Source organism: Microchirus variegatus (assembly GCF_963457635.1).
Source record: "Microchirus variegatus genome assembly, chromosome: 13".
NCBI classification, from domain to species: Eukaryota; Metazoa; Chordata; class Actinopteri; order Pleuronectiformes; family Soleidae; genus Microchirus; species Microchirus variegatus.
Genome location: NC_139814.1, coordinates 27,542,788 through 27,559,579, shown reverse-complemented (window position 1 = coordinate 27,559,579; position 16,792 = coordinate 27,542,788). Strand labels below are relative to the sequence as shown.

General features: G+C 40.8%; 2 protein-coding genes across 2 annotated transcripts in view; one reads left to right on the top strand and one right to left on the bottom strand.

Annotated features, from left to right (window-relative positions):
* The window catches only part of chd4a (chromodomain helicase DNA binding protein 4a), a 29,199-nt gene extending 18,021 nt beyond the window's left edge, over positions 1-11,178 (top strand). The window contains exons 15-38 of the mRNA XM_083900101.1: positions 77-277; positions 376-513; positions 628-749; positions 871-1,044; positions 1,158-1,299; positions 1,393-1,524; positions 1,615-1,732; positions 1,859-1,983; positions 2,074-2,166; positions 2,251-2,568; positions 2,673-2,850; positions 3,039-3,128; positions 4,718-4,809; positions 4,900-5,033; positions 5,751-5,895; positions 5,975-6,268; positions 6,365-6,680; positions 6,828-6,884; positions 7,402-7,581; positions 7,670-7,778; positions 7,909-8,041; positions 9,421-9,616; positions 10,399-10,574; positions 10,907-11,178. Coding sequence (XP_083756227.1) covers positions 77-277; positions 376-513; positions 628-749; positions 871-1,044; positions 1,158-1,299; positions 1,393-1,524; positions 1,615-1,732; positions 1,859-1,983; positions 2,074-2,166; positions 2,251-2,568; positions 2,673-2,850; positions 3,039-3,128; positions 4,718-4,809; positions 4,900-5,033; positions 5,751-5,895; positions 5,975-6,268; positions 6,365-6,680; positions 6,828-6,884; positions 7,402-7,581; positions 7,670-7,778; positions 7,909-8,041; positions 9,421-9,616; positions 10,399-10,574; positions 10,907-10,921 — 3,678 coding nt within the window. The 3' untranslated portion in view covers positions 10,922-11,178. The remainder of the gene's footprint in view (positions 1-76; positions 278-375; positions 514-627; positions 750-870; positions 1,045-1,157; positions 1,300-1,392; positions 1,525-1,614; positions 1,733-1,858; positions 1,984-2,073; positions 2,167-2,250; positions 2,569-2,672; positions 2,851-3,038; positions 3,129-4,717; positions 4,810-4,899; positions 5,034-5,750; positions 5,896-5,974; positions 6,269-6,364; positions 6,681-6,827; positions 6,885-7,401; positions 7,582-7,669; positions 7,779-7,908; positions 8,042-9,420; positions 9,617-10,398; positions 10,575-10,906) is intronic.
* A 1,667-nt stretch (positions 11,179-12,845) lies between these two features.
* On the bottom strand, positions 12,846-15,124 carry LOC310935694 (vesicle-associated membrane protein 2-like; the record flags this gene model as incomplete). The annotated part of the gene is made up of 4 exons (XM_083899628.1): positions 12,846-12,944; positions 13,780-13,938; positions 14,018-14,144; positions 15,120-15,124. The coding sequence occupies 4 exons, from the start codon at positions 15,122-15,124 to the stop codon at positions 12,846-12,848; spliced, it is 390 nt and encodes a 129-aa protein (XP_083755754.1).
* Positions 15,125-16,792: the final 1,668 nt, after the last annotated feature.

Genomic DNA, 16,792 nt, shown 5'->3' with positions numbered 1-16,792 from the left:
TTTCTGTGCGTCTGAAATTGTCACCCGTGTGCCGTCGTATGTCCTCATGACCTCACTTCCTGTCTCCGACCTCCAGGGTCACTCCAAAGGCCCGTTCCTGGTCAGCGCTCCTCTCTCCACCATCATCAACTGGGAGCGAGAGTTTGAGATGTGGGCGCCCGACATGTACGTGGTGACCTACGTGGGCGACAAAGACAGCAGGGCCGTCATCAGGGAGAACGAGTTCTCCTTCGAGGACAACGCCATCCGAGGAGGGAAGAAGGCGTCCAGGATGAAGGTGACGCGTTGTTAAAAACATCACTTCAGATGTAAAAGTAAAAACAAAGACGTTTGGATTAATCGCGTTTTCTGTCGTTTTTTTCTTCCCTCCAACAGAAAGACTCGTCGATTAAATTCCACGTCCTGCTCACGTCTTACGAGCTGATCACCATCGACACGGCCATCCTGGGCTCCATCGACTGGGCCTGCCTGGTGGTGGACGAGGCTCACAGGCTGAAGAACAACCAGTCCAAGGTACGCATTCACCCATTCGTCATCAGCCAAGAAAAGAGCAGAATAATGAGCGTGAAACAGCTCGGTCATGTTGTTAAAGTCGCTGACGCTCACCGTGTGTTTCCTCTTGTGCAGTTTTTCCGGGTGTTGAACAACTACCCTCTGCAGCACAAGCTGCTGCTGACAGGAACTCCTCTGCAGAACAACCTGGAGGAGCTTTTCCACCTGCTCAACTTCCTCACGCCTGAGAGGTTCAGGTAAGTCCACCACGTCCTTTTAAACAGCAGTGAACTGGGGCCAGATTACCAGAGACGGTGAAGTACATTTGGTCGGATTTGATAAAGCAAAGACGTCTTTATTTGCACTTTTCCGTCGCAGTAAACTGGAAATTTTCCTGGAGGAGTTCGCCGACATCGCGAAGGAGGACCAGATCAAGAAGCTGCACGACATGCTGGGTCCGCACATGCTCAGGAGGCTGAAGGCCGATGTCTTCAAACACATGCCGTCAAAGACGGAGCTCATCGTCAGAGTGGAGCTCAGCCCCATGCAGAAGTGAGTCCTGAAGATTTATCCCAGGGTCCTTGAATGCATACGATTAGCTTAACGCTGCAGGAGCTCAGGATATTTAGTGATGAACTAACGCAGCATTTGTTCTTTGTTTGTAGGAAGTACTACAAATTCATCCTGACGAAAAACTTTGACGCCCTGAACACAAAAGGAGGCGGGAACCAGGTTTCTCTGTTGAACGTCGTCATGGACCTGAAGAAGTGCTGCAACCATCCCTACCTCTTCCCCACTGCTGCCATGGTAACCCCCGACTCTGTTTGAAGCTTCTGTGCAGGTCCTTTTTGTTTTAGAGTTGACTTAAAACCAAACCGTTTGGTTGTTCGCTGCACGCAGGAAGCTCCAAAGATGCCGAACGGGATGTACGACGGCAACTCGCTAACAAAGGCTTCTGGGAAACTGACGCTGCTGCAGAAGATGATGAGGAAGCTGAAGGAGGGAGGACACAGGGTGCTCGTCTTCTCTCAGGTACCAAAGTCTTACCTGAACACAACCTTAAATACTCTGATAGAGTCATGTTTTTGGTAAAAAATCACGTCTCTGTGTGTTTGTCTGCAGATGACGAAGATGTTGGACCTGCTGGAGGACTTCCTGGAGAACGAGGGCTACAAGTACGAGAGGATTGACGGAGGGATCACAGGCGGAATGAGACAGGAAGCTATCGACCGATTCAACGGTGAGAGCGCTGAAGCAAACGCCGACGTTCATATCCAACATATAGCAAAGGAAACGTCTAAAATGAACAGAGGTTTTCCGGTGAATCTAAAGATTTGTAACGGTTTCTTTGTGTCCTTGCCCTCAGCTCCTGGTGCTCAGCAGTTTGCCTTCCTGCTGTCGACGAGGGCCGGAGGTCTGGGCATCAACCTGGCCACCGCCGACACCGTGGTCATCTACGACTCGGACTGGAATCCTCACAACGACATCCAGGTACGAGAGCCAGCCTCGCTGTGTTCGTCTGGTTTTAAAGACGCATCGTTGTTTGGATTGCTCATCTTCTTCCTCCTCGTCTGTGTCCAGGCCTTCAGCAGAGCTCATCGTATCGGTCAGAACAAGAAGGTGATGATCTACCGCTTTGTCACCAAGGCTTCTGTGGAGGAGAGGATCACTCAGGTAAACAGGAAGTGGCTTCTCTTTGAGTGAGTTTGATTTCTTGCGACAGTCGGAGACCTTTACCTACGTCTTCTCTCCGCCCAGGTCGCCAAGAAGAAGATGATGCTGACTCACCTGGTGGTCCGACCTGGTCTCGGATCCAAGACTGGCTCCATGTCCAAACAGGAGCTGGACGACATCCTGAAGTTTGGAACCGAGCAGCTGTTCAAGGACCAGGAGGAGCGAGGATCAGGCGAGAACAAGGAGGAGGACAGCAGCATCATTCACTACGACGACAAGGCCATCGACCGCCTGCTGGACCGCAACCAGGACGCCACGGACGACACGGAGCTGCAGAGCATGAACGAGTACCTGAGCTCCTTCAAGGTGGCTCAGTACGTGGTCAAGGACGAGGAGGAGGAGGTGAGCAGGAGAAGCAGCAGCAGCAGGAGGTGGTGGTGGTCAGGTAGCTTCATCTCCTCCCTCTGTCACCTCTCACTCTTCTTCACCGTCTGCCTTTTTTTCAGGAGGAGGAGGTGCAGCGCGAGATCATCAAGCAGGAGGAGAGCGTGGATCCAGATTACTGGGAGAAGCTGCTGCGTCATCACTACGAGCAGCAGCAGGAGGATCTCGCTCGCAACCTCGGCAAAGGCAAGAGGATCCGCAAACAGGTCAACTACAACGACGGCTCGCAGGAAGACAGAGGTGAGACCTGAGGACGAAGCACTTTAGTCTTTAAAAATGTTAAAAACTACAGAAAAAAGAACCAAACTCCAGGTTCTACTTCATCAACATTGGACAAAATGTTGATATTTGAATCGTGAAGTTTTGTTTTTCATGGTTTTAAGTCTGATTTAAGATTGAATCCTTTTTTTCTTGTTATTCCCTCGTAGCTGATTGGCAGGACGATCAGTCTGACGGCCAATCAGATTACTCCGTGGCGTCAGAAGAGGGAGACGAGGACTTTGACGAACGATCGGAAGGTGAGGACGAGGATACAGAAAATGTTTTAAAATGACTCACTGTTTACAGATTATCTTTAGTCGATTCGTGGTTTGGTCCAGAAGATTTTTGATTTCTTTGTTTTATGGAGCAAATATTCACGTTTAAGAAGCTGAAAAATGACAGAAACACGAAAATATTCACATTTAAGAAGCTGAAAAATGACAGAAATGTGAAAATATTCACATTTAAGAAGCTGAAAAATGACAGAAACGTGAAAATATTCACATTTAAGAAGCTGAAAAATGACAGAAACGTGAAAATATTCACGTTTAAGAAGCTGAAAAATGACAGAAACGTGAAAATATTCACATTTAAGAAGCTGAAAAATGACAGAAACGTGAAAATATGCACGTTTAAGAAGCTGAAAAATGACAGAAACGTGAAAATATTCATGTTTAAGAAGCTGAAAAATGACAGAAACGTGAAAATATTCACGTTTAAGAAGCTGAAAAATGACAGAAACATGAAAATATTCACATTTAAGAAGCTGAAAAATGACAGAAACATGAAAATATTCACGTTTAAGAAGCTGAAAAATGACAGAAACGTGAAAATATTCACGTTTAAGAAGCTGAAAAATGACAGAAACGTGAAAATATTCACATTTAAGAAGCTGAAAAATGACAGAAACGTGAAAATATTCACGTTTAAGAAGCTGAAAAATGACAGAAAGGTGAAAATATTCACATTTAAGAAGCTGAAAAATGACAGAAATGTGAAAATATTCACATTTAAGAAGCTGAAAAATGACAGAAACGTGAAAATATTCACATTTAAGAAGCTGAGAAATGACAGAAACGTGAAAATATTCACGTTTAAGAAGCTGAGAAATGACAGAAACGTGAAAATATTCACATTTAAGAAGCTGAAAAATGACAGAAACGTGAAAATATTCACGTTTAAGAAGCTGAAAAATGACAGAAACGTGAAAATATTCATGTTTAAGAAGCTGAAAAATGACAGAAACGTGAAAATATTCACGTTTAAGAAGCTGAAAAATGACAGAAACATGAAAATATTCACATTTAAGAAGCTGAAAAATGACAGAAACGTGAAAATATTCACATTTAAGAAGCTGAAAAATGACAGAAATGTGAAAATATTCACGTTTAAGAAGCTGAAAAATGACAGAAACGTGAAAATATTCACATTTAAGAAGCTGAAAAATGACAGAAACGTGAAAATATTCACGTTTAAGAAGCTGAAAAATGACAGAAAGGTGAAAATATTCACATTTAAGAAGCTGAAAAATGACAGAAACATGAAAATATTCACATTTAAGAAGCTGAAAAATGACAGAAACGTGAAAATATTCACATTTAAGAAGCTGAAAAATGACAGAAACATGAAAATATTCACATTTAAGAAGCTGAAAAATGACAGAAACGTGAAAATATTCACATTTAAGAAGCTGAAAAATGACAGAAATATGAAAATATTCACATTTAAGAAGCTGAAAAATGACAAACTGGTTTTAATTAAGAATAAAATGCTTAAATTAGTTGACGTTCTATTGTGAAGAGTAATTATCTCAGTAATATATTTTATATACGCTCTATTTCAGCAGCAAACTCTCGCAGGCCGAACAGGAAGGGCCTGAGGAACGACAAAGACAAACCACTGCCCCCCCTGCTGGCCAGGGTGGGAGGCAACATCGAGGTGAGCAGCACTTGTTTATTTAAACCTTCTCGTTTTCCTCGTGTTTGTGGACGTCGATTCACATTTTCTTTCTTTCATTTGTTCCTTCAGGTGTTGGGTTTCAACTCTCGGCAGAGGAAGGCCTTCCTGAACGCAGTGATGCGTTATGGGATGCCCCCGCAGGACGCCTTCACCACCCAGTGGCTGGTCCGAGACCTGCGAGGGAAATCTGAGAAAGAGTTCAAGTAAGAGATAATCCAGCGAGAATATGGGATTTTGTTTACTGTAGGAGAATAAGGGTCAAATATAAGTATGAAAATTCATGTTCCTGGGTTTAATCTTTGTTAAAAATCCATGTTCCCGAGTTTAATCTTTACGTTAAAAATCCATGTTCCTGACTTTTGTCTTTACGTTAAAAATTTTGTTTAATTTTTACGTTAAAAATTATGTTCCCGAGTTTAATCTTCACATTAAAAATCCATGTTCCTGGGCTTAATCTTTACGTTTAAAATTCATGTTCCCGAGTTTAATCTTTACGTTAAAAATTCATGTTCCCGAGTTTAATCTTTACGTTAAAAATCCATGTTCCTGACTTTTGTCTTTACGTTAAAAATTTTGTTTAATTTTTACGTTAAAAATTATGTTCCCGAGTTTAATCTTCACATTAAAAATCCATGTTCCTGGGCTTAATCTTTACGTTTAAAATTCATGTTCCCGAGTTTAATCTTTACGTTAAAAATTCATGTTCCCGAGTTTAATCTTCACGTTAAAAATCCATGTTCCTGGGTTTAATCTTAACGTTAAAATTTATGTTTAATCTTTACGTTAAAAATCCATGTTCCCGAGTTTAATCCTTACGTTAAAAATCCATGTTCCTGACTTTTGTCTTTACGTTAAAATTCCATGTTCTGGACTTTTGTCTTTACGTTAAAAATCCATGTTCCTGGTTTTCTCTCTCTCAGAGCGTACGTGTCTCTCTTCATGCGTCATCTCTGTGAACCCGGCGCTGACGGCGCAGAGACCTTCGCCGACGGCGTCCCCAGGGAAGGGTTGTCACGGCAACACGTCCTCACGCGTATCGGCGTCATGTCGCTCATTCGCAAGAAGGTAAGTTGGAGGTCAGAATGTGACGGGGATTCGCCAAGTCATGGCGGCGTGTGCTGATGAGACGACGGTGATGTTGCAGGTCCAGGAGTTCGAGCACGTCAACGGTCAGTGGTCCATGCCGTGGATGGCCGAGCTGGAGGAGAGCAAGAGGGCGGCGGCCGCGGCAGCAGCTGCGGCGGCGGCGGCAGCTCAGCCCGAATCGCCCGGGAAGACGCCGTCCACCGGCACGCCTGCCGACACGCAGCCCAACACGCCTGCTGCAGTCGACGAATCCAAGACGGACGACGCCCTGAAGGACGGCGAGAAGGACGTGAAGAAGGAAGGCGAGGCAGAGAAGAACGGCAAAGAGCACGCCAAGGTCGCAAACGACGAGGTAAAGACGCCCGCCGCCGTCAGATTAACCTTCAAAATAAAACTCCGCAGAGAACACGTGACCTCATCATCGTCACGTCTCCTCCTCCTCCTACAGGTCATCGCCATCCCAGACGACGACGAGAAGAGTCCGCCGGAGGCCTCGGCGTCGGCGTCAGCGTCGGCGTCAGCGTCGGCGTCAGCGTCGGCGTCAGCGTCATCGGCGACGGCGACAGACGAGGAGAAGAAGAACGGCGGCGAGGAACCGATGGAGACGGACAAGCCGAGCAACGGAGACGCAGAGAGCGAGAAGGACGGAGAGAAGGAGGCGGACGGCGATAAGAAGAGTCCTGAGGCCGGAGAGGAGACCAAGTCTCCTGCTGAGGAGAAGACGGAGGGGTCAGAGGTCAAACCTGAGGACCCAGAGGTCAAAGGTCAGACCATGTTATTAATGTCTCAAAATGTCCCTTTAAAGACTGTTTAAATGTAACTTTAAAGGGAGTTGTGGTTTATTTTGTCAACGAAGCTCAGTTTCTTTGTAACGTTCACGTTTTTAAAGGTTTTTACGTTTGTTTTTGCAGCAGAAGAAAAGAAAGAAGAGAAGATGGACACCAGTCCTCCTGCAGAGGAGAAGAAAGGTACTGAACATTCTTCTTCTTCTTCATGCTTTCTTCTTTTGACCCTGACGTTAATAATCCATGTTCCAGGGTTTAATCCCGATTTTCAAAATCCATGTTCATGTATTTAATCCTGAAGTTAAAAATCTGTTTCTCGGTTTTATCATGAGGTTAATAATCCATGTTTCTGGGTTTAATCCTAAAGTTGAAAATCCAAGATTCTGAGTTTAATCCTGGGTTTAATAATCCATGTTCCAGGGTTTAATCCGGATTTTCAAAATCCATGTTCCTGGATTTAATCCTGACGTTAAAAATCAGTTTCTTGGTTTAATCATGAGGTTAATAATCCATGTTTCTGGGTTTAATCCTGAGTTTAAAAAGCCAAGTTTCTGAGTTTAATCCTGACGTTAAAAATCCATGTTTCTGGGTTTAATCCATGTGCCTCATTTTAATCCTGAGGTTAATAATCCATGTTTCTGATCTTAATCCTGAGGTTAATATCGTAATCACTAAATCATGGTTTCTTCTCGTCTCGTAGATGTGAAGGAGGAGAAGGAGGCGTCGAAGCCCGAGGAGGCGGCGACGAAGCTTCAGAACGGAGACGGCGGTAAAGAAATCGCTAACGTTAACGCAGCGGCCGCCGCTGCAGCGCCGAGCGAGGAGAAGAAGAAGGTGAAGACCAGGTTCATGTTCAACATCGCAGACGGAGGATTCACAGGTACGTGAAGATGAAAGGAAACCATCTGCTGTTGTTGTTGTTGTTGTTGTTGTTTTATCGCTGACATGTTGTTGTCCTGTGGTTTCAGAGCTTCACTCTCTGTGGCAGAACGAAGAACGCGCCGCTACGGTCACCAAGAAAACCAACGAGATCTGGCACCGTCGCCATGACTACTGGCTGCTGGCCGGAATCATCCAGTATCCTTTTATACACCAGAGTTTCTCCTGAAACCTGATCTTTGTGATTGTTCTTCTTCTTCTTGTTGTTGTTGTTGTCTTCTTCCTCCTCTTCCTCCTCGTGGTGATCCTTGACCGCGCTCTCCCTCAGACACGGTTACGCTCGCTGGCAGGACATCCAGAACGACGTGAAGTTCGCCATCCTCAACGAGCCGTTCAAAGGCGAGATGAACCGAGGGAACTTCCTGGAAATCAAGAACAAGTTCCTCGCCAGAAGATTCAAGGTACGAGCAGGAGAAGTGTGTCGTAATCAGATTATTTCAGTGGCCACAGTCGGATTATTCTGGGGGAACGTGTTCGGATTACTTCATTGGGCGCAATCAGATTATGTGACTTTATCTAATCCAAATACTTTAGTGTATATAATCAGATTATTCTGTGGAGCATATTCAGATTACTTCAGTTGGTGTACTCGGATTATTTTAGTGTATGAATTCAGATTACCTGCGCTGCGGCTATTATTTTTTATTTGAAGTATTCAGATTACTTCAGTGGTTTTAATCTGATGATTTGAGTGTTTCTAGTTCAGTTACTCGAGTAGATGTAATCCGATTATTTCAGTGGGCACAATTGGATTATGGATTATTCTGGGGGAACGTGTTTAGATTACTTCATTGGGTGCAATCGGATTATGTGAGTTTATCTAATCCAACTATTTCAGTGTATATAATCAGATTATGCTGGGTAGGCTATTCAGATTACTTCAGTTGGTGTAAATCAGGCAGCTTTTGTTAAATTACTCAAATAATCCTATCCAAACCACTGAATTAATCCATGTCTAATTCTGTTATTTTAGTGACATTATAAGATTACTTCAGTTGGTGTGGTCAGATTATTTTGGTGTATGTAGTTTACTTGAGCGGGTGCAATCAGATTGTTTCTTTTTATTAAAGTGTTCAGATTAATTCAGTGGTTTTAATCTGATCATTTGAGTTTATTTAATTCAGTTACTTTACTGGACGTAATCAGATTATTCTGGGGACTGTATTTGGATTACTCAGAGTATGGTGTGGTCAGATTATTTTGGTGTATGTATTCAGATTACCCGAGCGGCTGCAATCAGACTATTTTTTTTTTATTGAAGTATTCAGATTACTTCAGTGGTTTAATCTGATCATTACATGAGTGTATCTAGTTCAGTTACTTAAGTCGATATAATCCGATTATTTCAGTTGGCACAATTGGATTGTTCGAGTGAATGTAGTCAGATTACCATGCTGGGTTGAAACAGATTACATGAGTTAAAAAAATCTGACGACTGCAGTCCGATTATTTTTCTTTACATGAGTGGTTTTAATCAGATAAGTGAGTTTGTGTAATCCACATATTTAAGGGTACACAATCAGATTATTGTAGTGGATGTGTTCAGATTACACAGCCACAGTTTTCTTGTTAGCAACAGTAGCTGCTGCTAAATTAGCTACAGCGGCTAAAGTAACATTAACGACTAAAGTTAAAACCAAACTGGGTCTGTTTTTACGGACGGAGTCACAGCAGGAAGGACGATGTTATCGTCTTATCATTACTGCTGTGTCGTGGTTTTACAAACGTCTCAGTGGACACGACGCCGTCTCACTGTGTCCTCCGTCCCTCGTCCTCACAGCTGTTGGAGCAGGCGTTGGTGATCGAGGAGCAGCTGCGTCGAGCCGCCTACCTCAACATGTCGGAGGACCCGTCTCACCCGTCCATGGCCCTGAACACTCGCTTCAGTGAGGTGGAATGTCTCGCCGAGTCGCACCAACACCTCAGTAAAGAATCCATGTCCGGGAACAAGCCGGCCAACGCCGTCCTGCACAAAGGTAAACACTCTGAACTCTGACGCAGACGGTTTCTCTCAAGATTTAATGAAAGAAAAACCCTTTCATGACCCTTTGGCCACCAGGGGGCAGTCTTCAAAAACTGGTGACGTCCTCAGAACGATCCATCCTGGATGTTTACATTTAGAGGGTGCTAAACTTCTCTTTTTCAAAGTTTTCTTGTTGGCGACAGTAGCTGCTGCTAAATTAGCTATCGCGGCTAAAGTAGCTGCTCTAACAAAAACATTTTTTAAATGCCACCAAAAAAAGAGACGTTGGCAGCTATCGCAGCTACATTAGCTGCTATAGTTTAACAGTTACTGGTATCTTTTTTTTTTTTTACAGCATAGTTAAGCATACGGCTACAGTCATATAGCATCTGGCTACATTTTTAGCAAAAAACAGATCATTCTCATGACGTCAACAATTCACAAACTAGTGACGTCCTCGGAACGATCCATCCTGGATGTTTTCACTCTTGAGGGCGCTAAACTTCTTTTTCGCATTGTTCTTGTTGTAGTAGCTGCTAAATTAGCTATCGCAGCTAAAGTAAAGGTTTCAATTAATTAATTAAACCAAATATCCCTCAGAAATAACATTAAAACATTAAAAGTCGCTACGTGCGAGTCCTCGTATAGAAAGTTTGTGAAACGCTGTTTAAGCTCATTATTGTTAAAAAGATGAACAAAAGAAAAAGAAGCAGAGTCACATTGTTCTAACGTGAGCGAGAGATGACCCTGTAGTTCTAATGTCTCTCTCTCTCTCTCTCTCTCTCTGTGTGTCAGTGCTGAAGCAGTTGGAGGAGCTGCTGAGCGACATGAAGGCTGACGTCACTCGTCTCCCGGCGACCATCGCCCGGATACCGCCGGTCGCCGTGCGGCTCCAGATGTCGGAGCGGAACATCCTGAGTCGACTGGCGAGTCGAGGCCCCGAGACACAAACACAGGCACAAACACAACAGGTAACAACAACAACAACAACAGCTGATTTATCTGAAGTTTATAAACCACTCACTCTCCCACACCAAAGTCCATAGAGAAAAATCAGTGATTTTAGCATCACAGTGACACAGGAGCTGCCGTTTCACCTCTGGTGTTAGCTGCTAATGTTAGCATGCAACTATAACAGCTTATACCATCATTCAGCTTTATTATTGAGGCTATAGTAGCATGTTTTTAACATATTAGCCTGTAATAAGCCGACAGTACACAGCTCACTCTCCCGCACCAAAGCCCATAGAGAAAGCCAGTGATTTAAACACGTGTTAACGCTAACTTCCTGTTTCTTCTTCAGATGTCACAACAGTAGACTGAAACTTGGCTCTTTTACCTCGGGAACCGCCCCCTGCCTCACCTTGACATTCCTGATTGGTGCACAGCAAAACGACAGACCAAGCTTGAAGCCACGCCCACTTAACCCCGTCACCGCCCCCCTTGCTCCGCCCCGCCCCAAACAGACTGTACAGAGTTTTTCTGGACGATTGAGTCCCCGCCCCCTGACCCTGACTCCGCCCCCTCCTTGTTGACCCCAAAGTTCGAGGCTGTGGACAGAAAAGCTATTTTATTTTTTTTTTCCTCCTTTTTTCAATTTCTGTATTAATATTATTGATATAATGTTATTATGATGTTTTTTTGGAACCTAAATAAAAAAAAAATCCAATGAAAGTTTTTTGGTTTATTTTTTTGGTTAAAAAGTCGCAAACATTTCTGTCTTCAAATCTCTTAATTTAAATTAAAATCCCAAGTTTACGATTTCAACAACTGATTCATTCGGATCTTACAGGTAAACACGATGTTTGTTTTTTTGACCTGTAGGGGGCAGTAAAATCACACAACACGCTAAAGTTGGAATATTAAACCTCGGAATAATGCGACCTTCCTGATTTACATATATGTATCTGACGAGCAGCTCCACCTAGTGTTCAACCTGGAAACAAATATTTAATACGTAAAGAATTCTCAAATTCCCTTTTTACATGTTTTTTTCCTCCGGATTATGCTATTTTTTTTTCTAAATTATAATCAAATTGGCAACAAAAGTTTTTATACATTTTTAATGTAATGTAATACATTTTGTCATTTTCTGTTTAAATACCATTTAAACATTTTCACCCGGAACCAAAAATGTGGATTAGTTTTTCGGACATTTACTGCGATGATTAGAATTATGAAAAAAAAAAATGTTTTAAATCAACACAAACACATGATTTCATTTAAGCTCGGGCTTTAATCTGAATAATCTGTGTTTTTTTGACTATATATATATATATATATATATATATATATATATATATATATATATATATATATATATATATTAATACTTATAGAATAATTGTGCTTTAATTTCTTAAATAAATAAATAACTCACTCTTTACGTCGGTTAAGAAAAAATATTTTATACAGAAGAAATTCATTTGTTCATTTCACAACAAAACAGCACGTTTACGTTTAAACAGCAAAAAGTAAATAAAACCTGAGGGAAAAAAACATTTCCTGTGACCAAGCAGTTCCACTACTGAACACCAGGGGGCAGCAAATACAGCAGGAATCCACAAAGCAGGTGAAAACGATGTTTTATCTTCAAAAACATTTCAAACAAAAATGGAAAAATGTTTTTTTTATCATTAATTTGTTACTTTTTGCTGTTTTTTTCAATCTGTTTTCTTTCAGACGTTTGTGAGGATGAATAATTTCACAGCTGAGATTTAGACGAACAAACGGAACAAAGTAACGATGTAAATTTATTTTATTTTAAATTTTGTGTTCGTCCGTGAAGACGACGACGAAGAAGAAGAAGAAGCTCAGTAGAAGAAATACACTGAAGGAAAAGAAGAAGAACATGTAAAAAAACAGACAAATCTTCTCACATTGATTTACATTTTCTTGTTTTAAGAAAAATAACAAAATAACTAAAACTAATAAAGTAAATGTTTTTGTTTTTTTTACGAGATTCTGAAATCTGTTTTTACAAGAGATTTTTTCTGATTGGTCTTTCCGAGATTTTAGATTTTAGGTTCTGTTTTAGCAAGATTTTTTTTTTTTTACGAAATACAAAAAATCGGGATCTGATTTTCCGAGATTTATTTTTAGGGTCTGTTTCTTACGAGATTTTTTTATCGTATCGGTTTTTACAAAAAAAAAAAATCAGGATCTGGTGTTGGAAATGCTTCGTTTGCAGTTTAAAATTTTTCTTAAAACAAGAAAACTTGAATAAATTAAAGATGTGTCTCTTATATGTAGTTTTTGCAGTAAATGACCGCAGTACTGCGATACTTACAGAAGATGACGCCAAAGCAAATAACGCCTATAACGGCCATGATGATCATCATCTGAGGAAGAAAGACAAACAACATCAGACACACTTTTGTGTGTGTGCGTGTGTGCGTGTGCGTGTGCGTGTGTGTGTGTTTGCGCGTGTGTGTGTAAATCCTCATGATGACATTAAAGCTGCTGACAAACAGGAAATCATTTCATCTCTGACTGTGGAGGACGAGAGAGATTAACAAAACAAGGGGTTAGAGAGAGAGAGAGAGAGAGAGAGAGACACACACACACACACACACACAGTGTATTTGGATTGAAAGAAAAAAAAAGTAAAAATGAAAAATGTCTGTTTGTGTGTCCTTGTGAGGACCGCTGCTTTGGACCTTAACTGTGAGGACACGCCGTTTAAATCAGACTTTGATTCAAATGAATGTCACCTGTCTTCATGTCGTTGCCTTGAAACACAAACAAAACAAAAAATAGACAAAAAATACAGCACTTTGAGACTATACTGCCCCCTGCTGGTTCCTCCTGAAGATGCAGGTAACTTCAGTATAAACATCACTGTTTTACTGTGAATATTAGAGGCTTGAAAATGAATGAAAGGTCCTCACAAGTACAGATGTGCACACCAGTGTGTTTGTGTGTGTGTGTGTGTGTGTGTGTGTGTTGAGTGTGGGCGGAGTTATATCACAAATCACAGCTGGCTCCTTAATCCCCAACTGTCACTGTAATCTAATCCAGATTGACATCTCTCTCTCTCTCTCTCTCTCTCTCTCTCTCTCTCTCTCTCTCTCTCTCTCTCTCTGTGAACGGCAGGTTCTGATTGGACGACACGGCTTTGTCTGTCCACCGGATGGATGGAGACTGATGCATGCTGGGAAAGGAAGGCGTGCTGACCTTGCAGTTCTTCCACCAGTACTTGTTCTTGAGTTTGGCGGCGCTGCTCTCGAACTGCGAGGCTCCGGCCTGCAGCGCGTCGGCTCGGTCGTCCAACTCCGACAGCTTCTGGTCTCGCTCCAGGACTTTGTCCACGTTGACGCGCATGATGTCCACCACCTGAGGGACGAGGACATTGGTCAGGGACGTCTCTGCAAAGGCTAAAGAGACGAAAACGAGTCTTAATCCTGGTCCTGACCTCGTCCACCTGAGCCTGAGTCTGCTGCAGTCGTCTGTTACTGGTCAGGTTTGGGGGCGGAGCCTGACCGCCCTCGCCGTCCGGACCTCCAGGTGCTCCTGGTGTTCTTGCCGCGTCTGGAGTCGACCTGCAGACCCGGAAAAATCTCTCGTAAAAACAGACACGAAAACCTTTTTCGTAAAAACAGACCCCGAAAAAAAATATTTGTAAATACAAACCCGGAAAAAATCTCTCGGAAAAACAGACTCGGAAAAAATACTCGGAAAAACAAACATGAAAAAAAAACTCGTAAAAACAGTTCCCGCAAAAAATCTTTGTAAAAACAGACCCGGAAAAATTTCTCGTAGAAACAGACTCGGAAAAAAAAAAACTACCCGTAAAACAACAAAAACAAACCCGTAAAAAACTCTCGTAAAAACAGACCCACATTTTTTTTTCGTAAGAAAAGACCCTGAAAAAAAAAGTTGTGAATGTCTCATCAGTCGTTTTTACTTTGGGCGGCTCCAGGGCGACCCCTAAAGGAAGTCTTTGGTAGTGAATGTGAGATGCACTCTGTGCCGAAATAGCTCAGTTGGGAGAGCGTCAGACTGAAGATCTGAAGGTCCCTGGTTCAATCCCGGGTTTCGGCAGATTTTAAAAAATGTAACGTTAAAGTTACCACAGTTATTCTGTAAATTAATCGTATTAATCAACTCATTTACGCGTTTATAGAACAATCTGAACGGGATTGAACTCACTAACTCACTGCTTCCTGATCATACGTTTTCGATTTCTAAAAACAAACACAGAAAAATCTCTCGGAAAAAACAGACCCAAATTTTTTTTTCGTAAATACAAACCTGTAAACAACTCGAAAAAAATACTCGTAAAAATAAACATGATAAAAAATCTCTAAAACAGACTCACAGTTTTTTTCGTAAGAAAAAAAATATTGTGATAAAATTGTGAAATCAAAGTCATGAATTTATCATCAGTCAGAATTTGTCATTTACATTTTAACTTTATTATATATTATATATTATAAATATTACTATTTTAATAGTTTCGTCTGGTTTGACTTTATTCTAATGTAGTATTTTCACACTGTAGTTACTTTACTGACTTCATTTTTAATTTTATCAAATTAATTGAATTATTTTTACTTGTTTTGCTTTATTTATTATTTATTTTATTTTGTCGTATTGTTACTTTTAATTTATTTGTCATAAGAGGTTTTTCTACACCATTATGACAAATCCTTATTTTAGAAATACAAATATAATATAATATATATAATGTGAAAATATATAGACGACTAATTACGCTTAACTAGCTTAATTGTTACATTATTATTTGTAACATTGTACTTTTAAACTGAAGCTTTGCTACTTTTACTGATGACAGTACAGCTACAATAACTCCTACTTATTTGTGTCAAAGTATTTCTCACACGTTAGTATTTGTACTTTCTGTAAAACGTCGTAGAATAATCAGCTTTTCTTTTGTCGCACTTTTCATTTTGACTCAAACGTCGGAAAAACTTTGTGTCGTTTGGCAACGACTTCACCAAACTGAAGCGTCTCGAATAATAAACAGAGAAATTTAATTTCAATAATAGAAACATGACTCATCACACACACACACACACACACACACACACACACACACACACACACACACACACACAGTGACAGATTAGCGCAGCACTTCCCCTCCCCCACAACAACATCACAGGTCAAAATAAATCTGTTTTAAAAATGTATAAAAATACAAAGTTACAGTTTAAATGTCGTTATTGTAACGTTGTGTTTTTAAAGCGTTGATGACGTTTGACTGTGAGTCACGACGTTAACGTCTGTTAAAAACAAACACTCACGAGTTCCATTTGTAAGATTAAAAAAAAACAAAAAACAATGAATGGAAACAAACGTCGTAAAATGTAACGTGAGTTAAAGATCGACGCGTTACAAAGAGACTTCAATCACATTTAATGATTTCTATAAAAAAGAAAAGGTTTGTACGTCGGTGAAAAGAGATGAAGTACTCACATGTCAGCGACGGCAGGAGGATGAGATAATCTGAGAGTGTGTGTGTGTGTGTGTGTGTGTGTGTGTGTGTGTGAGAGACTGTGCTTGAATGTAAATGAAGCAGGATGACTCGAGTCTTTTCTCACTGATATAGATTTGAGCTTTTAAAATATCACAGTCAAAAATGATGAAAAATGATTTTCTGTGTATTTCACATTTTTGACCTACTTCATTAATAAAGTACAATGAGTACTTTTCAAGGTATATGGCATTTAACAATAAAGAAATATGTTTTAAAGCTCGAATACTTTATTACAGTTCACTGTTTCATCTAATAACTCGGTTTTTTTGCATGTTTTGTTTTTAATATTTTTACTCCTTTATAGTTAATTATTAATTTTGACGTCTTACAACTAAATATTTTTATGAAAGTTTTTGTCAAATTTTGGACAAATGTATTTATATATATATTTGTAAATTGTTACATTTTGGACGACATAGTATAGTATGTCGTTTTTGTCAAATTTTGGACCAAAAGTTTTTTTTCAAAAAAATGGTCAAATTTTGCACGAAATAGTGTAGTATGACATTGAGGTCGACGAAATAGTATAGTATGACGTTTAGGTCACATTTTGGACCAAAAGTTTTTTTTCAAAAAAATGGTCAAATTTTGCACGAAATAGTGTAGTATGACATTGATGTCGAAGACATAGTATAGTATGACATTTTGGTCACATTTTGGGCTAAAAAAAGAATTCAATTTTTTTTT